The sequence below is a fragment of the Protomyctophum parallelum genome, assembly GCF_964188405.1.
Source record: "Protomyctophum parallelum genome assembly, chromosome: 8".
Taxonomy (NCBI): domain Eukaryota; kingdom Metazoa; phylum Chordata; class Actinopteri; order Myctophiformes; family Myctophidae; genus Protomyctophum; species Protomyctophum parallelum.
In genome coordinates this window covers 34,613,241-34,640,322 of record NC_139703.1, presented here as the reverse complement: position 1 = coordinate 34,640,322, position 27,082 = coordinate 34,613,241, and the positions used below count along the sequence as shown (strand labels likewise).

Below are 27,082 nucleotides of genomic sequence, written 5' to 3'. Positions count from 1 at the left end.
CAGCAGTATAAAAATCAGTTCCTACACTCCCCACTCCCACCTCCATTCAAGATGGCGGAATTGTTTGGCATGGCAGCAGCATGGTCCACTACTGTGCTAATCCCTTGTTACTCATCGGTGAGTTTAGGCTTGGTGTCATTTTCATTTGGATCAATTGGTTAACTGTTTGAGTTATGAGTTTATATTGAAAGCATTTGATTTATTTTTGAACTTTTGGTTGAATAATTAAGATTGATATTATAAAATACATTTTCTAAGACAAAGCATGCATGATGCATGCTGTTACTAGAAAAATGATTAAAGAGGTCGATCCTGATCACATCGAATTTGATTTAAAGTTGTACAACAATGATTTTTGAACAAAAGACCTTTCAGGTCAGGTTTTTGTGTCCTTGAAAGGATTTCCACTTGGATGGTTCTGTTACCGGCTGGTACCTGGACCTGGCGAGCAGACCCGAATCTCAACACCGCTCTTCCCTCCACAAATGTGGTAAACCCGTTTCTCCACATTGTAGAGAGAGACTGAATCCCCTCTCAAAGTCACCACCTTTTAAAGGGGCCCCCATTTTGTCTTTTTAGTCTATAAATGTTCAAAGTTGTTTTAAGTTCTGTTTTTAAGTCAATAATAATAATAATATTCCAGTGTACCTAACTCCAGTTTCTGCCTCCTTAAGTTATTTCTCTGGTTTTCACTTACACATTGAGCTCCTTCTGAATCTGGTACTCTGGTTTATGTGCAGTCAATTAATTTACCTTATATCCAACCTTGATTAAGTTATCCATTGCACCACTTGCTACATCCACTTCCATGCTCATCTGTCAGTAAGCGGACAGATTTGACACGGAGAGGGAGAGCTGTACAGTATGTTTTGTTTTATGTGAAGCACTTTGGGTTGCATTTTATGTATGAAAGGTGCGACAGTATATAAATACAGTTTTTATTTATTTATTATGTGTGACTGTGTGTACCGGGCCTAACCTCAACCAGTTTGTAAAAAAACACGTGACTTGAGGGGCGGTCTTAAACCCATTATTGACCTTATATACCATCTTGAAACATACCTTAGTCAGTAATAGTGGTCCTGTTGTTTATTGGCCAAAGGTTTGCACCGACATACCAACAGACATAGCCTACCGACAGCACATTTGCTCAGGCACATATGACTTAAAGTCTCCATTCATTAGTCAATGGCATTTAATGTTTGTATTCAGAGAGAATCTACACTATAGCTGTGTGGGGGTCCCCGGAAGTTCCAGACCCACAGCACCACGGCCAGGGTGCCAGCCCAGTTCCGTTGAGCCGCCCCTCGTCCGTTACGGTAGAAAAATGAGAGTTACCGTGTGGGGGTCCCTCTACTGTACTGTCACTGTACTGTACTGGCACACCCAAAGTCATCTTATATGTGTGTGTGTGTGTGTGTGTGGGTGTGTGTGTTTGTGTTAGATGGTGAAAAACAACCATGCTATTTTTGTGCTCAGACCCAGCCACCCACCCACACACACACACATAGCTCCGTAAGGGAGTGGTTGCACCACTCAAAAAATGAATTGTCAGACAGTGAGATATCGGGAGAAATGACAGTTATGACAGAAGCATGGACCCCGCCCCAGCAGCCCCAAATACAGCCCTGGTGGTGATGTGTGACTGCGACCGTGTGAGCTTCCCAGTTCTGCCCTCAACCATGTGGGTGAAGGCTGGGTGTTGAGAGTCACCGATAGGAGCCTAGTGGAATGCCTGCATGAGACCTGCAGCCACTCCAGACCCGACACCGACATGAGGGTGCGTGCGTGCGTGTGTGCGTCTGTGCACGTGAAAGTGCGTGTCTGTGTGTGATTGAAGGTGGGAGATAAGAAGCAGTTATGTGAGGCGTGTGTGGGCATATTTTCTGGAAGACGACTGGAGGGGTGCGGGATGTTTCCGCTGCTATATCTGTTGGAGAGTGTGTAACTTGGCTCCACCCCTATGACCTCTGAACCACCCTTTCTCCACGGTCCCTTCTCCATGGCCACTGAGTCATAGTGGCACAAAGCAAAACCAACTTAAGACAATGGTGGGCTGACAACAGCTGCGGTTCCTTTCCTGGAACCCATTAACTATACTCTTTAAAGTTAACGGTGGGAAAATATTATTCTATCCTGTCTATTGGTTTGACAGATTTGTTCATAGAATCTAATACATTCCAGGGTTCTCTGTACATCTGTGTGTCTGTATCGTTTCGGACTGTCCTAAGCATACTCTCGAGAACCGTTCATCCATTACATGGCTCTATTTCTGACGATCCAAGCGAGTGCAGTGTCAAGTCAGTGTGAAGTGGATCGGATGAGTAATCCTCAGTAATCAGCCACACTGTGGGTCTCAACAATGCTGCAAGCGTTGATTAAAAGCAGAAAAAGACAAGACCCAATTGCCATATGATATTATGATAATTATGCAGAATCCCTTTGGATAATTAACATGTCCCGTGTTTTTTAAATCACTCATATCGCAATATCCATATAATATTGATATTGCCCAGCCCTTGCATCACAGAATATCAAAATATAAATATGAACAGGTGTTTCACAGAATCTGTTCATATACTGTACAGTATCTGAAGCTGCCTGTTGTCAGCTGTGGTGTGGCTATTTAAGCCAAATTCATACAGACACAGATTTTTAATACTAGCTTGAATAAAACTGCACAACAAACACAGAATGTGAGTTAAAGCAGGGGTTTGATTCCAGGATGGTCGACTGAGTCTAACCAGACATCTTGTTACTCTTCATTATGAGACTCCAGGGTCTTTCACATCTCTGCTCTCTGTCTGTGACTGCCTGAGTCTGTCTGGCCACTCACATTGCTATCAGCTGGCGGGGACCATATTTATAGCCAAAATGTTTCCCAGCCATGAAGAACTCTAATTTAAGTGAGTTGCATATACAACAAGGCAGATATAGGCCTGGGTGGGGGTGGAGGAAGACGGAAGTGGGGACTATTTACACTGGAATTGTGCACCTTCTGAACCTTATCTTAACCTTAACTTGGTGTTTGTTTGACTAAACAAACGCACAAACCCCTGTTGATTCCATTAGAATCATTACATACGTTGGCTTTTCCCTGTCACACTCACTCCCTGTCTGTCTGTCTGTCTGTCTGTTAACCTCTCCCTCTGTTACTGTGTGTCTCGCTCCTCTGCTTGTGCCACGGCTGACAGCATTGGGTGGAATGTGGCTCATCGGAGGGTTTTTAAATAGCCTCCTGGCCTAGCCTAGCCACTCCAAATAAGGTAGACAGCAGTGCTATATGGCCCCCAAAATATCAGCCCTCACCTCATTGGAAAATAAAACGTTTCCTGCCTTTGTTACTAAAGACTGTGTAGGGTTTCTATTTGTTTTAGTTCAAATTATGAACACTCCAGACTTGACTGTGTAGTGTGTAGGCCTATACAGTACATCTCAAATTAACGTACAATAACAACATATTTTAGGATTAGTAGGATTCAAATCCATGACCTTGGTACACTGCACTGAACCATTCAAACATACAGTTGAATGTACACTAATGACTGACTGACTCAGGCATGCTATGACTGCTGGCTTTGAAAACAGAATTGAAATAATCCCATCTGAAATAGAAAGAGAGCAGGTGATGGTGATGGATAATGATTAGGCTGTGTCACATGCATGGCTGTCTTCACATATTCGTATCAGCTCATGGTTTCACTTTGTTCTGATGATGTAATAGTACAGTCATCTGACTGTCTATAGCCAGACTAGGGTGACTATAGGACTATTGGCTTGCACATGATCAACTAAGCACATCTGTTTATGGGAATACAGCATAAACCTTCAACCTTTTCTGCCTGGAAACACCCTGGAACATGAATATCCATTCAATGTCCTGTTCTGGGGTCATGGACGGAACCTTAAGAAACCAGACATTAACCCCAATCGCCCAGGACGAAGTTCACCGTCCTTTCTATTAGTAACACCCAGCGCCCCGGACGAAGTTTTATCCAAAAGACGAAGATTATTGATATCAAAACCGATCGCATCGCTCCACAGCCTAGGAGCGCCTGCAATACTCGATGTTGCACAACAGTGTGACGTCATCGAACATGTTCCCCCCTGTTTAGCCGTCGAGAACAAAAATCTTAAAACGTTAACTCTTGATCTAAATCATCCCGTCCAATTCTAAGAAAAAATCATGTGTTAGACGGCCCACCGTCGCTAGCCGCGTTAGATTTCATCATACCTCCCGTTGTTGTCGGATCGGCTCTAGCGTGTTTTGGCTACATTTAGCTGCTCCAGCCACATCCGGGATTGCATCCGGTCCGTCGGTAAAAGTGCTCCGCTGCTATAAATCGCCGGGCGCTCTGATTGAATGGATTAAATAACCCCGGGCAATCGGAGTGTTAAACTATAACTTAATGTTTGTTCCCGTAGGATCCTGGTGGGTGCGCCGCAAGCTGCAGGACAGGGTGCTTTGCGAGGCAGCCGTCCGGGAGCACTGTTCAGGTGTCCCATCACACCAGAGGAGTACGACTGTGAAAGAGTGGATATTGATGGAGATGGTTCGTTTATTTATTTCATAACAATTATTATCTTCCTATAATCACCCCAGACCATTTCTAAATATTATTTGTCGGTGCTATTCAATGCAATTTTATGATTTTTTTTTTTTTTACAATAATCGATCATTTCAGAAGCAAAACCTTCAAAAAGTCTTCTAAATCTAGTCAACTAGGCCTGCAGTAGGCTCATACTGGGAAAATGTGCATGACATTATTTAAATGAACTAGAAATATGAGGAAATGACAGAGGGAGAAATCAACTTTTAACGACCGCCCGACAGGAGTTTTCGTGTTGCACGGTCAGACTATGGTCATTAGTATTATTATTGCCATCACCTGGGTGGAACAGCCGTGTAACTTTCCTGACGTTAAGCCGTGTAAATGTTCAACAACACAGCCATGCAAAATAACACTGACAGCTATGAGGTGGCAAAAGCTTGACCTGCATAGCAACAGTTGCTAAACTATTTGGATTGGACAATCACTTTTTGGGGTGGGATTTAGCAAAGGGCTAATTGAAAAGAAAGTCATTGAGGCTATTGTATGTGACCAGTTTGACTAGTGGGTCAAACTGAACAACCAATATGTCAATTTGAAACTATGATTCCCTGCTTTCATACGACATGAAAAAAACTAAAATTCAAATTAATCCATTGGCAGTCCCTCAAACAAAAACAATGTATATGGATTCCTTTTCATGATGTAAACTACAATGACTGTCACTTTGTTCCCCCCAGTGAGTCCAGAAAGAGAAAGCAAGGACAACCAATGGCTGGGAGTTACGGTGAAGAGCCAGGGGATTGGTGGGAAAGTGGTGGTAAGTGACCAGTGTTGTTTTCGTCGACTAATACTATGATGAAAAATGTTCATCAAATACCTTTTTTTCACTGACAAAAACAAAATAAAAACTAAGCTATGGTGACTAAAACTACTGTCGATTTTGTCAACAAATAAAAACTAGACTAAAATGTTGGGAAAGGGACTAGTGGACAAGAGATCCACAATAAATAAAAGTCATTTTGCACCAACCCAACCCCCCAGACCTGTGCCCACCTGTACGAGCTGAGGCAGCGCGTCAACCAGTCGTCGGAGACGCGCGACCCCATCGGGCGCTGCTACGTCCTCAGCGAGGACCTGACGGAGCGTGACGACCTGGACGGAGGCGAGTGGAAGTTCTGCGAGGGCCGGCCTCAGGGACACGAGCAGTTCGGCTACTGTCAGCAGGGCATGTCCGTCAGCTTCACCCCGGACAACGACTTCATCCTGTTCGGCGCTCCGGGGACCTACAACTGGAAAGGTATATACTAGCATACATGGGGCTACTGGCGGCCGCCGGGGGCCACATGCGGTCCCCCCTCCCCCCTCCCACACACACATTTGGTTGCTTATATTAATGTTATATTATCAATAAAATCGTGCTTTGCCAACTATTTGGGGACCCACTTGCAATATCCTCATTGCCCACAGGTTGAGAATCACAGAGACTAAAATGATTAGTCCTAAAAATGTTACATTATGCATATAACATTTCTAATCAATATCATGGCTACAGGGTAATGATATCCAGGCGTACAGATCAATATTTATGTTCTAAAAATGTTACGATAATTCTTTCCCAGGGTTCTGTGTTCTAATTATATGACCTCCTTTAGAGGAATGGAGGTTGTAAGGCTTAAACAATATATTAGAAGAATGGAGGTTGTAAGGCTTAAATAGTATATGATTCTGTCTTTTTCCTTCAAAACCCAGTACAATATGACACAGCAATGTCCTACATTTGGCCTGGAGTCAAAAAACCTTTTCACAGACTAATCTATTACGGCGAACTGTAAAGGCACAGTGGCTGATTCTTGTAATACTCCCCCCTTATACAACAATGCTGGATAAGTCTAATCCAATTCACTCTCCATACCATAGGGTTGGATAAACAATATCTAATTGATTAATAACCTAATCTATGGGATGGAACCAGTATTCGTACAGATCAATGGTGCTTCGTTAATTAAGGAAAGTACCATGATAGATCCGTTGCAGCAAGTCGTTGCTGATGTATAGTTTTGTCATGGACTATGTGGTCAATACTGTATAGATACTGTAAAGGATACAGGGTTTACTGTCTAATGTAATCTTATACCCCAATTTACGTACAAAACAACTGGACTTATTGAGGATTTTGCACCGCAAACGTTTCATCAGTGAGCAAGGCTGTACAGTATATGTACCCCGTGTGTGTGTGTGTGTGTGTGTGTGTGTGTGTGTGTGTGTGTGTGTGTGTGTGTGTGTGTGTGTGTGTGTGTGTGTGTGTGTGTGTACGAACGTGTGCGTTCATGCGTGTGTGAGAGAATATGTAATGTACAGTATGCTAGGGTCTTTATCCATTTGTATTAGACTGTGTGAATGGCTGTGGTCTGTGTGTGTGTGTGTGTGTGTGTGCGTGCGTGTGTGCGTGCGTGCACTGTGTCTTCACATGGTCTCCATTCCAGGTGAGATGCGAGTCCAGCTCCTCAACCAGTCTCTGCTGGATCTGGGTCTCTATGACGACGGGCCTTACGAGGTGGCCGATCAGAAGCAGCTGAACGCCCAGCTCATCCCTGTGCCCTACCACAGTTACCTGGGTAGGATCCATCCGCCCTGCCCGCTCCTCCATCGCTGCTGCCCACCCGCCCGCCTGCCCGTGCACAGTGGAGAGAGAGGGCGAGAGGGGCAAATGGAGCGAGCGACACTAAGAGTTCAAGAATGGACCCAAAATACCCACCTTCCCACTGTTGACCGTCCCATTTAGACCTGAGGACGATTCTACAAATGCCTTCTTAAATCTTGACAGTTTTCAGAAAACCCCTATGTTTCTATGTCAGTCGTTCTGTAATTGGCCGCTGACCCCCATCTGAAAATATGTTGTTCCAGGGGACACCAAAAGGCGTTCCCGCCCCAAAATGGGTTAACCATCTATGATGCCAACTCTCACACTGGCCCTGACTGGGGAGTGGGAGTGGGAGAGCTTGGTTTCACTGGGGTTTATTGCTGGCTGACCAATATATATATATATATATATATATATATATATATATACGTTTTGGGTTTGAGGGAAAAGCTAGTTCCGTTTAATCCTGCCTGATGACTACAAAACAATACGTAACGATATCATCCTGTTCCAGACCAGTTCACACAGCACTTTTGGAACAGAGACCAGGCTTTCCTCCGAGGTGGAAAGCCTGGTGAGGCGAGGTTAAAACAACACCAGTCATGTTCAGTGGGCAGTGAAAGGGATTTTGGGTACAATGGTGAACCTGGGCTTGTCGTTGCTTCGCCAGGTACCCCCATGGTACCCCCATGTGGATGCGAAAAGAAAGAAAAACCATGGAAATCACCAATCAGCCACACCTCCCTTTCTCACCTGCACCTCCCTCTCCTCTCCCACTTTCTCTCTCTTTTCACGCTTTGTCCCTCACCATTCACCCACTCCTCCACCCCCCCCCCCACCCCACCCTTATGCATTCCACTCCTCTCCTCTCTATTTCTCTCTGTCTGCGTGGGGCCATCATAGGGCTCTTGTTCGTGGCTAGCCCTGTTGAAGATGCGCTGCTCTACAAAACTCTGGAGCCCTCCGGCCAGCCCACGTTTGAAGACGTAGCTCTTAATAGCTACTTAGGTTTGTAGGGTGTGAGGTTTGCCGTTTTGTTTGAACCGGACTTGGGGTTGTATAGTGGCAGTAGTCCTGTCTGTGTCCTTTGTCTCTGTCTCTTAATCCCCCTATCTGTTTTCTTTGTGCTGATTCTGACCGGGGTCTTTATAGAGACTGCTAGTGTGTCTAAAATCTGTGTAGAACCTTGAGATTTGTCACCACTCTCTGTCCTAAAGAGACACTCACTGTCCTAAAGAGACAGCCATCCTCAGTCTCAACTCATTGACATTTAAATTGATGCATAATAAATGGTCAATTTGATAGTATATAATACTAATTTATTACCGTTATACAGTTGGGGGGGGGGGGGACCCTAATGCAGTGGTTCTCAAACGTTTTCATTTCAAGGAACTTTAGTTTGGTATATTAGGCTATGGACCCCCATAGCTTTGAGTAGCTAAATTGAGTGTACACAATTCACATGCACATTGGAACCAAATGGACCCAGTTCCATTACTTCCATTACTTGACCTGTAGGGGGTCAATTTAGTTCCTAACTATCAATAATTTAGCTGAGGCCTTCTAAGACCTCCTGGGGGTCCCCTCCCGTACCAAATTCATTCCGAGAACCAGCTGCTCTCATGTAAACCATATAAGTTACATTTTCCCGTCCCATTTTGGGTCCATTTTCATGCTCTCAGATTTAAATGAAACACTGAGGATTCATACACTGGCTAGCTGGTGATTTGACACCCAGCAAGGCAATGGTTGTCTCTTTTGAGTAGCAGCAGGATGGTGTGTGTACTGTGTAGCCTATCTGTAGATCATCTCTGTGGTCTGTTCAGCCAGTCTGTCAGTCTGCATGTATACGTGTACGTGTGTGTGCGTCTAGTCTTTACTATCCAGGGTCTCTTGGTGGTGGTTCTTCTTGGATATTTTCATCGCTTGGTTTTCTCTTATCGGCTGGTTTACTGACGAGATACAGGTGCATTTGACTAACAACCTAATTATAAAGGCAGAGCTCTCGTTGAACGCGGTTTGCGGTGCTATAACTGTTTGTCAGTGCTAACTACAGAATTCAGATTCAACGCATCCAGGCTGAATTCAGAGTTGTTTGTCTAATCTATTGGTATTTATTAACCTCCCTACTAGTGATTTCGCCATTTTAGAGGGTAGTCTATTCGTCCCCACTTAAGCTGTATGATGTTCTCTTCCCGTGTGAGACCAAAACAACAACAGATTTCACGTGGCCATTTGAGGGCTAATGAAGTAATTTACCGTTTTGTGGCGAGGTCAGTTATTCCTTTCCATTATAGCTCTCTCTATTCATGCTATACCAATCCCACTTACCTTACACTCCTCATAAAGAGCCGTCGCCTCCCCCCCCCCCCACGGGAGCAATTCCCACATGACCAATGGTCGTCAATTATAACTCTCATGTCCTCCATAAATCCTAACGGAATGAAGTCTCACACATGCTGTTACTACTGACCGTATGTATGCACGGGATTGCACGCTTACTAAAACCCCCAGACACAGGAGTTCTAACGTGGAGGTATTTCATTTTGAACACTTCCTTCACAGGATGCTATAGATGCCAGCTTTTATAACCATTAATGTTGGTGAAGTAATTCCCTTAGTTTAGATCTATACAATCCGAGCAGACATTGCATCTTGGCGCTCTAAGCCGAGCTCCACTCAAGTCATGCACTGTACGTACAGTGCTGTAAAACTATCATTGGATGATTTTCAACCTAGCTAAATTGAATTTGAGCTCCACTATTCAGCACTTCGTTTTTTTCCGATCATTATCGTTGTAATACAAAGAAAGACTCAAAGACAAAGTGTAAACATCACAATCAGTTTAGGCTGCAGTTGGCCTTTCACAACAAGCCTGCCTTGCTGCCCACATTTAACCGTGGCCACTTTCAACACTGTCCCTTTTTTGGGCATGTCATTAAATGTTTGCATTTGGACAGAATTGTAAAAAGAAAAGAAGCAAAAATAGAAAATCTACAGTACAAGCATCACAATGCAATCTGCTCGTAGATTGGCAATTTTTTAGCAATTTGTCTGTCCTGGATAAGGTTTGCGACCGTTCCACATTTAGTGTTACAGAGACTGCATTGTTGGTTGGTCGCGTGTGTGTGTTTAAAAAAAGGCCACACCACCAGTCAGTCACCCTCTCGGACAGAAGGGACGAGCTCTGTGTGTAAAAAGTAGCAGCTCGCCCGTTTGTTTTTTTACATGAGCTGTTTTTATACGCCGACTGTTGCATTCCACACCTGCCACCCTGGAGCTGTCTCACTGTTTGTCTGTCTCCGTTTGTCTTCCAACAAAATCCTCCTTTTGCAGCATGTTTACTCAGGACTAACAGACAGCCCCCACCCCCCTGATTCTGCCCCTCTAGTTTACCCCCCCACCTCCTGCATGTCAGAGTAATAATAGTAAGAGAGTGGCGACACTAGCGTTGACACCCATTGTAACAATGGAATGCGGAAGTGCTCATTCTATCTCAATGGGATAGTTCCAGCCATAGGAGCAATGTTTGGAACTATAGCCCAGAGGCACCCGCTTTGCGGCGAGATCAAAGCGTGTCGCTACTCTCCTATACTCTACACTCTACTGCATGTCAACCTGTTGGGGAGTATAAATATAATATTACGCATGCATGTTTGGCTTTCGTTCTTTGGTTGTGGAATATTTCTGATATTTGAGTGTTACATGTCACAGCCTGTTGAGATGATGTTGAGTTGCCATGTTTAGCAGCACCAGCCACCGCTGAGTGACACAAGCAGGGTCTCCTCCCTCTGCGCTCTCTGCCCCGCCACTCTGCCTGATTAGTATGCAGCCACATGCTCAGCCTCACATTCCCATGCACGCACGCACACACGCACATGCACACACAGAGAGGGAGAGGGGCCATAAATCTGATTAATCTCCAGCCACTAGTGTTTACAGATACAATGCGGTATAACCGTGAATCTCTTGAGACATTACGAGGAGCTTTTTAATACAACTAATTCTCCTTCAGCGCACAAACACAGACTCTCCTCTTCATCTCAAAGCCAGGGACTGACTGACTGCGTTCCTTTGCTCAGCAGACCAGCGAAAAAACCCAGCAGCACACGCAGGACGTTTACACACATCACGAGTTTGACATAAAAATCAATACTCACTTAAGGCACACATTTCATTAGTAAGAAGAGGATGAACATCAGCAACACGGAGAAAGAGATGATCCTCCGAGTCCAATGGTCAATACTAACCCCCCTGACCTTTCCCCCTTCCTCCTCCTCCTCCAGGCTTCTCCGTGGACTCGGCCATGGGGATCATGAAGCTCCGAGAGCTGACGTTTGTGGCGGGGGCGCCGCGGGCCAACCACACCGGGGCGGTGGTGCTCCTGAGGAAGGACAACGTGTACCGGCTGGTGCCGCAGCTCGTCCTGTGGGGGGAGGAGCTGGCGTCCTCCTTCGGCTACTCTGTGGCCACCGCCGACCTCAACAGTGACGGGTGAGGAGGACGTTGGAGACGGCTGGGGTGGAGATGCCCCCGTCCGTCATGGAGGATCAGTAGTAACTGGGGGTGTAACGATATAGTAACGATATAGTAAATGTGCGTGCGTCCACATTTCACGATTTTTCAAGAATAGCAAACCTACAAGTTCATAGCGTGGCACTCTGTGTCGCGCTATGAGCTTGTAGATCTGCTATTTTTCAATAGCTAAAGTGTAACATAATGCTTAAAACACCAAAAGGGGTTTCCGCCCAGAATGGGCTAGGCTAGGGCAATAGATTGTTTTTATACTGTAAGTAAATAGAATATTTGTGGAGAATGTATAGCGATGGTTATAATAATTGTCTCCACCAGGCCGAAGGCATGTGGGGAGAGTATGTTTTGCACTCCGTCCGTCCGTGTGTCCGTCCGTCCGTCCGTCCGTCCGTGTGTCCGTCCGTCCGTGTGTCCGTGTGTCCGTGAGCAGCTAATCTCGGCCACCGTTAACCCGGTCGATGCCAAATTTTGCACACACACTCCCTGGATGCCAACGATGAACCTCTGCCCCAAACTTTCCAGAACGGCCTGTTATAGCGCCACCAGGAGGCCGCTTTGTGCAAAACAAGTTTTTGCACAGTACACCTACAGATTTTGTCCAAACATCACGCAAATTGGTACACAGTCTCTCTAGAGCCATTCAACGAAACGGGTCTTTCAGATTTCTCACACTCCATCCTGATTGGTTAAGATTGGCTTCCAAAGTTCACAGGAGTGCTCAGTTTCAAACAAAATGCTGCAAATCATGAACACATCGCGTGATTTCCGTGAAATTGTGCACCCACATTCCCACTAGGCCGAGGACAAAATGCCACATCAACAATTTCAACTCAGCCTCAAGGTGGCGCTATAACTGGCCGAAAAGTGTTTTTACCTCTAACTGCACGGATCTGTGGATAACTTTGTATGCCAACTCCCTAGAGGCCAAGGAAAAACCTTTGCCTGGAATTTTTCACATCTGCTCTTTATAGCGCCACCAGGAGGCTGACATATGTAAAACACATTTTTCTAGTTTGTATTGTTCTTGTATTCCATTCTATCCTACTACCTTTCTGTTGTGACCGTCTGCCCCTTCATACAGCTGGACAGATCTGATCGTTGGAGCCCCGAATTACTTCGACCGCAAGGCGGAGATCGGCGGGGCTGTGTACGTGTACCTGAATCCCTTTGGTTACTGGGCCGACCAGGTCCGGCCCATCAGGCTCAACGGAACCTATGACTCCATGTTTGGAATAGTGGTAGCAAACATTGGGGATCTGGACCAAGATGGCTACGGAGGTGAGAGCAATATTATTCCCTGACTTAGGCTACAGTGTTGTTTTTCGGCGGCACGCATTGTGAACTTTTAGATCGGCTATTTTCAGCATGCAACAAAGTGTAAAATGACTTATACTGGATCTCTTGTCCACCTTCCTAACATTTTAGTCTAGTTTGTATTTGTTTAGGAATTTTGAGTATATTTAGTCTTAGTTTTAGTAATCATCGCTTAGTCTTAGCTCTAGTTTTCATCAGTGGAAAAAGGTAGTCGACGAACATTTTTCGTCCTAGTTTTTTAACATATTACATTAGGGACAGGTCAATAAAAAAGGGAGGGTCATACCTTTGTAATCTCAGTCCAAGGAAGGTCAGCTAATTTTACTTTGAGTCCTATGGAGGATCACTTTTTAGAAATCGACCTGTCCCTTATTATATAAATTCTCTGTTTATAAAATAACAAACATAATTGTGATATTATCTATATCTAATTATGTCATATCTGTGCAGACATTGCTGTGGGAGCGCCGTTTGACGGAGACGGTAAAGTCTTCATCTACAGAGGTTCCGATTTTGGCATTGAAACGAAGCCCGCACAGGTGAGTTGTACCATTTGGATACAGTGTTGTTTTTGGCAGCAAATTTTGATTTTAGTTTTAGTCATAGTACCATGGCAGCAAATTTTGACGGGCCTTTTTGCCTTTGTAATGGCTGATTTTACACTTGCTGAAAATAGCTGATCTACAAGCTCACAACGCGTCGTGCTGCGATGCGTTGTAAGCTTGTAGATCAGCTATTTCCCCTCCCTGACATTTTAGTAGTATTCTAGTTTTTACTTGTCGATGGAATTGTCTGTATATTTAGTCATAGTTTCAGTCATCATGGCTTAGTTTTTAATTCGTTGTGATTCAGTTCTCCTCAGTGTGAAACGGTAGTCAACGAACATTCTCCGTCATAGTCTTAGTCGACAAAAACAACACTGATTGGATATGGGAGAATAAAAGCTAAGAAAGAATGAAAAAATGATGTTAACCCTTCAGGTGCTGGATGGTCGGAACTATGACGTCAAGCGTTTTGGCTATTCCATCTCCGGCGGTTTGGACATCGATAAGAACCACTACCCAGACCTGGCCGTGGGTTCACTGGGTGACTCAGTGGTTCTATTCAGGTGAGGAGGAGACATTTATTATTATTCCACAGTTGTGTGAAATGCCTCAAATGTCCTCAACCTTTGGACCAAGTCCTGCCCTCGGTTTGTAGAGTGGAGATGCATTATTGACACAATGTGTGCCCAAGACGTCCACAGACGTCCTAGGAATTACCGCATGTAGTGCCCAGGACGTCTGTGGACGTCTTGGTTTTTTTTTGGGGGGGGGGGGGGTTTCAAAATGTCAAAAAGTTGGTCAAAAAGTGGGCACCCTGGGTTGCCATTTTGAAAGAATGTAAGGGCACATAATGTGTTAACAGACTTACTTGCCAATGAATGCAGGCACAGAAAGATCAGGGCCTCTTTTAGACGGCAACCGTCTCCAGATAAAACGGTCCCGTTGCGTTCTCATTTTTTATTGACCCTTTACACGAGAACGCACACTTTATGAAAACTCTATAATGTCGCTAGGTGGCGCTAACGGGCTGCCAGATAGACCTGGCACCCACATACAAGAAGAAGAAGGCAACCCTAGCGGGGTTTTGAATGACGCTTCCAGACCACGACGGGGTTGTGGCCGTCGCTCGCTGCCTGCTTTGTATACTAACGCATCGAGGTGACACACAGGCTGACAGGCAACCCAGTGCATGCAGGCAGAGCGTTTTATTTACATTATGGTTTTACATTCACCATCGCTGATGAGGAGTGCTTGTTAGAAGGGAGGCTTGTTCATTGTAGGAACTCCATAATAAACATATACGTTGTGAGCCAATATGAGCCATGATGTCATACGTTTTGCGGATTCACCGTTTTGCCTGTTTACATGGAGACGGGAGGAAACGGCGTTCTCAAAGATTTCCACTCTGGGAGGTGGTTTCAAGGGACCCCAGCAAACGATACTTTATTTTGCCGTTTTCTGTGAACACGGTTCTCGTGTAAAGACCACCTAAACAAAGGCCAATGACCTTCATTTGGACTGGATCAGTTGATGGGATCTACACTACAATGGACGATATTCAGACCGCGGCCATCTTGCCAGCAAGGTGATAACTAGGTGCAACTAACCCATAGACAGCCCATTCATCCAGACAGAAAAGTCCTATCTGTTTGTATTGAACAACGTCAAACTCACCAACATTGCAGCTGTACGAAAAGATGTAGATTTGTGTTCAAACTGAGCATACCATTACCATTCATGTTGTTGTTGCCTTTCCATAACAGCCATGCGTGTGTTTCCAAGGTCTTGTCCTGTGCTCCAGTTGATCAGAGACATATCTATTGATCCCGAGAACATTGATCTGGAGCAGCGCAACTGCAAGGGCAGAGATGCAGTATGGTAAGGAGACATGTACCATGTACAACAACAAAAAAAGACAATAGAAAATGAAATGATGAAACATTTACACAAATTGCAAGCATATTGTCATAGCTGGCTCATGCTATGACAAAGATTGGGAGGCAGGAGACAGCGCAACAGTATAGGAAACTGTATTTATTATATATAAAAGGCTAGACAATAACTTAAATGAACTGAACTATAACATAATGAAGCAACAGGTATGAGGTGTGGAGTCAGTGAATCAGTGGTGTAGGTGTGGTGTATGGATGTGTGATACATGGTGTGGTGCATGTGTGGATGGAAAGAATAATCAAACATAAAGGAGCAGCGACATGGAGGCTAGTGCAGGGAGTTGAGGCAGCAGGTCTGCCTCCTCTGGATCTCTCTACTCAACTGGGGTGAGTGTGGCATTTATAGCCTCTGGGAGACACCGGGCCCAGGTGCTCTCCCATCAGCCATCAGGCCAATGATGCCCTACCCAGGCTCACCTACAGGATGACAGTTAGGCAGGCAGGCATATTCTATTCATATGTGTGGGGCATCACACCCCCCCCCTTAAAGTCGTGGTCCCAATAGGAACCATGACCCGTTTAACCTACATACATCTACTATATACATCAAATTCACGAACATGTTACATTTTACAATGAAGTGCACTATATTGATCAAATGTAGCCTACCTAAGGTTAATCAACGATTAATGTCCCACTAACCAAAATATTTTACATTTCACAATCAAGTGCACTATATCATTTTAAACATGTTAGATACACTACTACAATACTCCAAAGTGAAAAACACCCTTAGAGCCTGGCCTTGCAACACCTGGACCCTCCTCCCCCCTTAACAGCTGGATCCTGGTGTTTCAGCTAGCAATAGGGCTGTCAGGAGAAGAACAGGCCAGGAGCCACAACGCCAGTCTCTATAAAAACAAGGACACCAAGGGTTAGACAGACATCTCTAAACAGGCGCACGAGACAATGCATCCGCCACCACATTATCCTTCCCTTTAATGTGCCTGATGTCCAGAGCAAAGGACTGCAACAACAAAGACCACCTAATGAGCCTTTGGTTCGGACACTTAAGAGAGCTAAGGAATGTAAGTGGGTTGTGATCTGTATCCACTCTAACAGGTACCCCAGACCCCACATACACACTGAAATGTACCAAAGCCCACACCAGTGCCAATGCTTCCTTCTCTATTACAGAATAATTAAGCTGATGCTTATTAAATTTTTTGGAAAAGAAGCTGACCGGCCTGTCCACCCCCCCACTGTCAGCTTGCGCCAATACTGCACCTGCTCCAACATGGCTCGCATCGACCTGCAACTTGAACTGTTGCTCCATGCGAGGAGCTGCCAATACCGGAGCAGAGCACAACAGGATTTTGGCATTCCGGAACGCCTGCTGACACCGGGTGGACCAGACGAACTTCACCTTATCCTTCAGAAGATCAGTTAGAGGAGCTACAACAGATGAAAAGTTTTTGCAAAAACTCCTATAATACCCAATTAACCCCAAGAAGCGCATGAGGTCCTTCTTAGTGGCAGGAGGAGGGTAATTCTCCACAGAAATTACTTTTGCCTGTACCGGACGGACCTCCCCCTGACCGACTACCCGGCCAAGGTACGTGACTGTCGCCCGAGCAAATTCACATTTAGCCAGATTCACCGTTAACCGCGCGTCAGCCAACCGCTGAAAGAGGGCGCGAATCCGAGCAATGTGAGATTCCCAAGTATCGCTGAAAATTACACAATCATCCAAATACACGGCACAGCCCTCAAGGTCCCCAACCACCCTATTCATGAGGCGTTGAAACGTCGCCGGCGCATTTCGTAACCCAAATGGCATAACTTTATAGGAATAAAGCCCCGACGGAGTAATAAATGATGAAATCTCACGAGCTCTCTTTGACAATGGGACTTGCCAATATCCCTTTAACAAATCAAACTTGCTGACAAATTTTGCCGACCCAACCTGATCAATACAGTCATCCATTCTAGGCAAAGGGAATGCATCCGGTTTGGTCACGTTGTTAACTTTCCGGAAATCCGTACAGAACCGAACTGACCCATCGGACTTTGGAACCAAGATGCACGGCGAAGCCCAGCTAGATATGGCCGGCTCTGCAATACCATTCTCCAGCATATATCGGCACTCTGTATCCAACACCCGATGTTTGTCTGCAGAGACCCGATAAAAACGCTGTCGAATGGGTTTTGAATCAGTCAATTCAATATCATGCTCAATGAGATGCGTTTGTGACGGTGTGTCACTAAACAAGTTTGGGAAACTACCAATAACCCCAGTCAGCTCTGAGCGTTGTGACTTGGGGAGATGACCCAACAGATTGTCCAACTTGCCAAGAGTCTCTGTGTTTTTCAACCGCCCATAAACCAATGTCTCATCAAAGGTGCTTGTGTCCTCGCTCTCAGCCACAGTCACAGACTGAGAGGCAGGACCCACACCAGCTGCCAAACACACAGGTAGAATCACCTCAGACTCTCGGCCATAGTACGGTTTTAACAGATTCACATGACATAACTGAGAGCGGTTCCGACGGTTAGGAGTTGAAATGACATAATTTTCATCCGAAATTTTCTCGAGCACAGTGTGTGGACCTGTAAACTTTGCTTGAAACGGCGAATTCACAATCGGCAAAAGAGCCAGCACCTGATCACCCGGACTGAATTCCCGACGTTCAGCCCGTCGATCATAGGAGCGCTTCATTCTCACTTGAGCTTTTGCCAGGTTCTCTTTAGCCATTGAACCTGCCACATACAATTGCTGCCTAAACCCATTGACAAAGTCAATCAGATTTTTGGGAGGGTCAGGAGCTTTGAAATTGTCATGCAGTAGTGCAAGCGGCCCACGGACCAAATGGCCAAACACCAACTGATTCGGACTAAACCCGGTACTCTCTTGCACTACTTCACGAGCAGCTAGCATTAACCAGGGCAAGCCTTCCCCCCAATCTTTGCCCAACTCTGTACAGTATGCCCGCAACATTGACTTCAGAGTCTGGTGAAACCTCTCTAGCGCCCCCTGGCTTTGAGCATGGTACGCTGAGGATTTAGAATGTTTCACCTGGAGTTGTCTCAGAACCTGGGCAAACATGTGAGAAGTGAAGTTCGAACCCTGGTCACTCTGGAGAACCCGTGGAATGCCAAAGATGGAGATAAACTGTGACAGGGCTTTCACCACAGCCCTAGTTGTTATGGAACGTAGCGGATAGGCAGCTGGATACCTCGTTGCCTGGCACATCACAGTTAGCAGGTACTTGGCACCAGACCTTGACGGGGGAAGAGGACCAACACAATCAATTATGATATGTTCAAATGGTTGACCTATAGCAGGTATAGGGTGCAATGGGGCAGGTTTGATTACTTGATTCGGCTTACCAGTCATCTGACATGTGTGACATGTTTTAATATATGCAGCAACATCCTTTCTTAATTTTGGCCAGAAAAAATACTGCAAAATGTGGTAGTACGTCTTCTTCACCCCCAAATGCCCTGCCTGGTCATGTGAGAGTTTCAAAACCAAATCCCTGTACTTGGCTGGCACTACCACCTGGAACACTGGTTCCCCTGCCCCCAGCTCCCCACAAGGCATCCACTTCCTCACGAGCAACCCGTTATCCAGAAAGTACCCATTAGCACTATCCTTTACTTCACTACCTGTCAGAACTCCCTCAAACAAGGCGCTGATGGACGGATCGGACTGCTGCTCTGCAACGAGCTCTGTCTGAGACACAGAAATAGGCACATCAGACAAAGAAAAACTTGCATCAGAATTTACAACTTCGTTACGCTCAATTTCACGAGCCCCGGCACGCGTCACGGCCGCTGCCGCAAAAACCTGCGGAAAATCCCGCTCAGACTCATCTGGGTCACTGCCCACGACTGGAATTGGACTCACCAGTGGTGTTGGCGGCACATTAGCCCATACTAGACCCCCAGCGTGCATATTTCCCAGGAGGACATCGACCCCAGCCATTGGAAACGCTTTACGCAACGCCACCTCCACCTCACCATGGACAAGGCCACAGTCTAGCTCAAGTTTGTGTGTAGGAGAAGAGATTATGGACATGCCCATACCACGGCTCAACATGGCATCCCCGGTCGCAGACTTCGGTGAAAACGGCAGGACAGACTCAAGCACGTATGTGCCCAGCGCTGCTGTGTCTCGCAAGATGTTCACGGGCACCTTTTCTTTGGACCCGACAAGAGACACAAAGCCCCTCTCCACGAACGGTCGATATGCCACGTCTACACCGCCGAGACTACTCTCGCTCTCATGTAAAGGACCTATCGACCTAACATCTGCCACAACAGGCGCTACAAACGCTGCCGATTTCACATGTGTGTTATTCCTTCCTTTAAAGGCATAACAATCAGCTTTGATATGCCCTCTTTTCCCACAGAAATGACATGTTCTTTCGCCGTCACGGGCAGCCCGACTTTTCCCATCCTCCGCTTTAAACCCACTGGTGGAAGGGGCGCTATTGTTATTATTGCTGGATGCGCTATTATGGCTGGGTGCAGTGTTCTCCCGGTGCGTATTTTGCGCGCCTCGCGGTACCCATTCCCGATGCGTCAAAACATATTGATCCGCCAAAGCGGCCGCCTCTCCCACCGTTTTAACCTGCTGTTCACTGACAAAGGTTGCTACCCGCTGTGGGATTGCTCTCATAAACTGTTCTAACAGCACCAATTCGCACACTGTCTCGCATGTTGTTCCACCTGCAGCAACACGCCACCGATTAAAGTTGAGCACCATCTGCCGTGAAAACTCTAAGTACGATTGCCTCTCGTCTTTTCTACCATTTCTAAAACGCTGCCGGTAGCTCTCAGGCACCATCTCATATACTTTCAGCACAGCAGTCTTAACGGTGGCATAACTTAGACAGTCAGTCACCGACAACGCAGCATAAGCCTCTTGTGCCCTCCCAGTCAGAACACACTGCAGCATCACAGTCCGATCCGCATCAGGCCACCCTCTCGAGTCCGCCAACCTCTCAAACAATGAAAAAAATGTCTCAGGCTCCCTCTCATTAAATTTTGGCATCAACCTTAAATTACCAACTAAATCAAACTGCCTGTTAACTGCAGTCGAGGCTCTCCCTCCACTCTCCAAACACGTCTGATCCATTATCCCCTCTTTTACCAGCTCCAACTTCTCCCTCTGCAAGTCCGTTCTCATTTTCTCTCTCTCAGTCTCCGCCCTATCCATCTGCAACTGGATGAGCATCAGTTCTTTTTGCTGTTCGAATGAAAAGTTTGAATTTGCCTTTAAGCTTTTAATAGGCGCAAAGGCAGCCGCGCCACCTCCCCCTGCTTCCTCAGGCAAAACCTTTGCTTCTTCTAAGTCTCCCATCAAGATCAACCTTAGTGTACCCACTTTGCGTCTCCTGTCCCCAATATCGATGTGGTAGTGGTCAGCAATATCAAACAACTGTTCCTTTGTACAGTCATTTAAAAATTCCACTGACGGCGACGCCACAAATTTATCAATTTCCGCCATCACAACGTTTGGATATAGCTAAACCGAGAATAAATATTAAACACAGCGACGTAACTTTATACAGAGCGACCCAAACAAAAAGAGCGTCCCCTATCTGCCTATCAAACCCTTATCTACCTCACCCTAGCTCTTCATGGGGTTCGGCAGGGGTACTTATGCACTAATTTATACGATGGGGACAACGCAACCATTTAATAGTTGCGCCGTCAGCCACGTACTGTGCTCCCGAGACAATTGCTACTACTGCGTTCCCCCAACACTATAAGAAAAATAACAAACCCACGAAAGTTAAAAAACCTCCGTGGCTAAGCCTCACATGGGACAATGCAGTCTAGCTCCTATATTTGTTTGAGTACTCTCTATAACTTACGTGATGTGTCACCAAACGTGTATGATTTATCCAAATAACTCCATGCTCAACGCAAAACAACGAACGGAAAACAAAAGAATAGCAACGGCCACGGAAAGTCAAGCGAAAAACCGCACCCCAAACAATTTGAAATCCGTGTCACAAAAGACAAAAAGGGAATCCCGAGCCAGGCTTCCCAACCTCCGGCTCTGATTGGCCCCGATCTACCGTACGTCACGGGGATACCCCCAATTTACTTCCGACCGGCTGTCAAAACGGTGCGCGTCACAACCACTAGGTTCTAGTAGCCGCTACTAGATAACAAAACCGAACTCAAACTACAAATCAAAGTTTGAAAGTTTAATACTCACACTTCAGGACCGAGCCCCCATTTGTCATAGCTGGCTCATGCTATGACAAAGATTGGGAGGCAGGAGACAGCGCAACAGTATAGGAAACTGTATTTATTATATATAAAAGGCTAGACAATAACTTAAATGAACTGAACTATAACATAATGAAGCAACAGGTATGAGGTGTGGAGTCAGTGAATCAGTGGTGTAGGTGTGGTGTATGGATGTGTGATACATGGTGTGGTGCATGTGTGGATGGAAAGAATAATCAAACATAAAGGAGCAGCGACATGGAGGCTAGTGCAGGGAGTTGAGGCAGCAGGTCTGCCTCCTCTGGATCTCTCTACTCAACTGGGGTGAGTGTGGCATTTATAGCCTCTGGGAGACACCGGGCCCAGGTGCTCTCCCATCAGCCATCAGGCCAATGATGCCCTACCCAGGCTCACCTACAGGATGACAGTTAGGCAGGCAGGCAGGCATATTCTATTCATATGTGTGGGGCATCACAATATGTTTTCACTTTCTTTTCTCAGCGTTGAGGTCAGCGCCTGCTTCAGCTTCACGGCCAAACCGAAGCGCTACTCGCCTCACATCAGTAAGACACCACGCCTCTCTCTTTTATGCACCACGGACAACCTTCAGTAGATCGCTCATTACTATTTATAAAGGGACGCCTCGTCTATGTGGGGTAATCTAATGCCTAGGTGAAACAAATCTTAACTGTAAATGTAGTATTCCCTCACAAGATGTGAGTTGTTTTACCCCTAGCGGGGCTCTTGGAGTGCTCCCAGTGTGACCTGACATTTCTGGTTCCGGGGACCCAACACAATTAGTTAATATTATTGTATCTGAATTAACCACTTGATCCACGTTGGCGTTTTCATTCTTGTATTTTAACTAGAGCTGGGACTCGATTAAAGTTTTTTATCTAATTAATCAGAGGCTTTGCGATTAATTAATCTAGATTAATCGCATTTTAATCGCATATCAATATTCAACCAGAGAACAGCGAGAAACCTTTTTTTAAATGTTTTTTGGTATCCCAGTGAATCAATGAATAGTGACTACAGGATACCACTCATTTTCAACATTTTACTGTCATTTTACCTGTTGTGGAAATAATAATAAAAGTCACCCCATTCTGTGTTGCCTAGAACTGGAGGTCTGAAAAATTTTTAGTAACAGTAACAAGTACATCTCAGTGACATCACAAAGCTGTACTTACTTCATATTGTTACTGTTTTTGTCAGAACTCCAGTTCTAGGCAACACAAAATGGGGTGACTTTTTATTATTTCCAGTTTTCAGTACTATAGAAAAGCGCCCAGTGAGAAACGTTCCGCGGTGAAAAAAAAGGTGCGATTAATTTATCTGTAGTTAATCGCGATTAATTTTTCTGTAGTTAATTAATCTAAATTAATCGCAATTAGTCCCGGCCCTAATTTTAACAGCAATAAAAATATTCAATTATATTATATTGTTTTGAAAACGTTTCACGCATATCTTTTCTATATTTTCAGATAGGGGACCATGCATGGCCAAAAACACAATCAATTATGAGGGCCCTCCTTGAACACGTGAAAATGTTTGTGAAGCACTGCCTAACTTTCTCTGTCTCTCCTTCTGCTCCATGTCCCTCTCTGTCTCTCCTTCTGCTCCATGTCCCTCTGTCTCTCCTTCTGCTCCCTGTCCCTCTGTCTCTCCTTCTGCTCCCTGTCCCTCTCTGTCTCCTTCTGCTCCCTGTCCCTCTCTGTCTCTCCTTCTGCTCCCTGTCCCTCTCTGTCTCCTTCTGCTCCCTGTCCCTCTCTGTCTCTCCTTCTGCTCCCTGTCCCTCTCTGTCTCCTTCTGCTCCCTGTCCCTCTCTGTCTCCTTCTGCTCCCTGTCCCTCTCTGTCTCTCCTTCTGCTCCCTGTCCCTCTGTCTCTCCTTCTGCTCCATGTCCCTCTCTGTCTCCTTCTGCTCCCTGTCCCTCTCTGTCTCTCCTTCTGCTCCCTGTCCCTCTCTGTCTATCCTTCTGCTCCCTGTCCTCTCTCTGTCTCTCCTTCTGCTCCCTGTCCCTCTCTGACTCCTTCTGCTCCCTGTCCCTATCTGTCTCCTTCTGCTCCCTGTCCCTCTCTGTCTCTCCTTCTGCTCCCTGTCCCTCTCTGTCTCCTTCTGCTCTCTGTTCCTCTCTGTCTCTCCTTCTGCTCCATGTCCCTCTCTGTCTCCTTCTGCTCCCTGTCCCTCTCTGTCTCTCCTTCTGCTCCCTGTCCCTCTGTCTCCTTCTGCTCCCTGTCCCTCTCTGTCTCCCCTTCTGCTCTCTGTCCCTCTCTGTCTCCTTCTGCTCCCTGACCCTCTGTCTCCTTCTGCTCCATGTCCCTCTCTGTCTCTCCTTCTGCTCTCTGTTCCTCTCTGTCTCCTTCTGCTCCATGTCCCTCTGTCTCTCCTCCTGCTCTCTGTCCCTCTCTGTCTCCTGCTCCATGCATGTCCCTCTGTCTCTCCTTCTGCTCCATGTCCCTCTCTGTCTCTCCTTCTGCTCCCTGTCCCTCTGTCTCTCCTTCTGCTCCATGTCCCTCTCTGTCTCTCCTTCTGCTCCCTGTCCCTCTCTGTCTCTCCTTCTGCTCCCTGTCCCTCTCTGTCTCTCCTTCTGCTCCATGTCCCTCTCTCTCTCCTTCTGCTCCCTGACCCTCTCGGTCTCCTTCTGCTCCATGTCCCTCTCTCTCTCCTTCTGCTCCATGTCCCTCTCTGTCTCTCCTTCTGCTCCATGTCCCTCTCTCTCTCCTTCTGCTCTCTGTCCCTCCCTGTCTCCTTCTGCTCCCTGTCCCTCTCTGTCTCTCCTTCTGCTCCCTGTCCCTCTCTGTCTCCTTCTGCTCCCTGTCCCTCTCTGTCTCCTTCTGCTCCCTGTCCCTCTCTGTCTCTCCTTCTGCTCCCTGTCCCTCTGTCTCCTTCTGCTCCCTGTCCCTCTGTCTCCTTCTGCTCCCTGTCCCTCTCTGTCTCTCCTTCTGCTCCCTGTCCCTCTCTGTCTCTCCTTCTGCTCCCTGTCCCTCTCTGTCTCTCCTTCTGCTCCCTGTCCCTCTCTGTCTCTCCTTCTGCTCCATGTCCCTCTCTGTCTCCTTCTGCTCCCTGTCCCTCTGTCTCTCCTTCTGCTCCCTGTCCCTCTGTCTCTCCTTCTGCTCCCTGTCCCTCTCTGTCTCCTTCTGCTCCCTGTCCCTCTCTGTCTCCTTCTGCTCCATGTCCCTCTCTGTCTCCTTCTGCTCCCTGTCCCTCTCTGTCTCCTTCTGCTCCCTGTCCCTCTCTGTCTCCTTCTGCTCCCTGTCCCTCTCTGTCTCTCCTTCTGCTCCCTGTCCCTCTGTCTCTCCTTCTGCTCCCTGTCCCTCTCTGTCTCCTTCTGCTCCCTGTCCCTCTCTGTCTCTCCTTCTGCTCCCTGTCCCTCTCTGTCTCCTTCTGCTCCCTGTCCCTCTCTGTCTCTCCTTCTGCTCCCTGTCCCTCTCTGTCTCTCCTTCTGCTCCCTGTCCCTCTCTGTCTCTCCTTCTGCTCCATGTCCCTCTCTGTCTCCTTATGCTCCCTGTCCCTCTCTGTCTCTCCTTCTGCTCCCTGACCCTCTCTGTCTCCTTCTGCTCCCTGTCCCTCCCTGTCTCCTTCTGCTCCCTGTCCCTCTCTGTCTCCTTCTGCTCCCTGTCCCTCTGTCTCTCCTTCTGCTCCCTGTCCCTCTGTCTCTCCTTCTGCTCCCTGTCCCTCTCTGTCTCCTTCTGCTCCCTGTCCCTCTGTCTCTCTTTCTGCTCCCTGTCCCTCTGTCTCTCCTTCTGCTCCCTGTCCCTCTCTGTCTCCTTCTGCTCCCTGTCCCTCTGTCTCTCCTTCTGCTCCCTGTCCCTCTGTCTCCTTCTGCTCCCTGTCCCTCTGTCTCCTTCTGCTCCCTGTCCCTCTCTGTCTCCTTCTGCTTCCTGTCCCTCTCTGTCTCCTTCTGCTCCCTGTCCCTCTCTGTCTCTCCTTCTGCTCCCTGTCCCTCTCTGTCTCCTTCTGCTCCCTGTCCCTCTGTCTCTCCTTCTGCTCCCTGTCCCTCTGTCTCCTTCTGCTCCCTGTCCCTCTGTCTCTCCTCCTGCTCCCTGTCCCTCTCTGTCTCTCCTTCTGCTCCCTGTCCCTCTATGTCTCCTTCTGCTCCCTGTCCCTCTCTGTCTCTCCTTCTGCTCCCTGTCCCTCTATGTCTCCTTCTGCTCCCTGTCCCTCTGTCTCTCCTTCTGCTCCCTGTCCCTCTCTGTCTCTCCTTCTGCTCCCTGTCCCTCTGTCTCTCCTTCTGCTCCCTGTCCCTCTGTCTCTCCTTCTGCTCCCTGTCCCTCTGTCTCTCCTTCTGCTCCATGTCCCTCTCTGTCTCCTTCTGCTCCCTGTCCCTCTCTGTCTCTCCTTCTGCTCCCTGTCCCTCTGTCTCCTTCTGCTCCCTGTCCCTCTGTCTCTCCTTCTGCTCCATGTCCCTCTCTGTCTCTCCTTCTGCTCCCTGTCCCTCTCTGTCTCTCCTTCTGCTCCATGTCCCTCTCTGTCTCCCCTTCTGCTCCCTGTCCCTCTCTGTTTCTCCTTCTGCTCCCTGTCCCTCTCTGTCTATCCTTCTGCTCCCTGTCCCTCTCTGTCTCTCCTTCTGCTCCCTGTCCCTCTCTGTCTTCAGCCCTGGTGGTCCACTTTGAGGCCGACACGGAACGCAGGAAGTTGGGCCTTGCGCACCGCGTTCACTTCCTGGGTCACAGTACACTGGACCCGGAGTACACGCAGACTGAGGAGGTGGAGCTGCAGGGTCAGAACCTGCAGGCCTGCACCAGCGCTATCTTCCAGCTGCAGGTTAGCAACACAACACAACACACAGGCCTGCAGGGGCAGAGCCTGCAGGGGCAGAGCCTGCAGGCCTGCACCAGCGCTGTCTTCCAGCTGCAGGTTAGCAACACAACACACAGGCCTGCAGGGGCAGAACCTGCAGGCCCGCACCCGCGCATTCTTCCAGCTGCAGGTCAGCAACTATCAATAATAAAGCTTATCAGGCGGAACGTTGTGCCAATAGCAGTTGCCGGTTGGATTCCAACTGGCGGAACCTTCCGTCACAAGCAGTTATTTGTTAAAACTTGTGAAATGGGGCATTCTACATAATGCATACTTTTCTTTTAATACCGATACTTTTGTACTTTTAATTATTTTTGCGCCTTATCAGCCAGGGGACCTTATCAGTCAGGTCCGTGTTTTTAACTAAAATCTTTGCTACTGAGAGGTTCCTGGAACAACATATTTTCAGATGGGGGTCAGCGGCCAATGTCCTATTATATTTGGGGTACTTGACATGAATATGTTTGAGAACAACTGACATAGAAACATAGGTTTTTCATAAAACTGTCAGGATTTAGAAGACATTTTAAAAATGTCAGGCCTAAATGGG

General features: G+C 46.9%; 2 protein-coding genes across 4 annotated transcripts in view; both read left to right on the top strand.

Annotated features, from left to right (window-relative positions):
• Positions 1–27,082, top strand: part of adsl (adenylosuccinate lyase) — a gene marked incomplete at both ends in the record, with an annotated part of 382,286 nt that overhangs the window by 282,390 nt on the left and 72,814 nt on the right. The window lies entirely within an intron of this gene.
• itga7 (integrin, alpha 7) overlaps positions 1–27,082 on the top strand; it is an 82,801-nt gene that overhangs the window by 35,156 nt on the left and 20,563 nt on the right. For all 3 annotated transcript variants that reach the window (XR_014569660.1, XM_083771697.1, XM_083771698.1), the window contains exons 2-12: positions 4,426–4,553; positions 5,291–5,370; positions 5,595–5,850; positions 8,098–8,202; positions 11,481–11,688; positions 12,809–13,005; positions 13,492–13,580; positions 14,022–14,149; positions 15,369–15,464; positions 22,229–22,290; positions 26,327–26,496. Coding sequence is in view for 2 of the 3 variants with exons in the window: in XM_083771697.1 (XP_083627823.1) it covers positions 4,426–4,553; positions 5,291–5,370; positions 5,595–5,850; positions 8,098–8,202; positions 11,481–11,688; positions 12,809–13,005; positions 13,492–13,580; positions 14,022–14,149; positions 15,369–15,464; positions 22,229–22,290; positions 26,327–26,496 (1,519 nt within the window). In the remaining variant the exon portion in view is untranslated. The remainder of the gene's footprint in view (positions 1–4,425; positions 4,554–5,290; positions 5,371–5,594; positions 5,851–8,097; positions 8,203–11,480; positions 11,689–12,808; positions 13,006–13,491; positions 13,581–14,021; positions 14,150–15,368; positions 15,465–22,228; positions 22,291–26,326; positions 26,497–27,082) is intronic.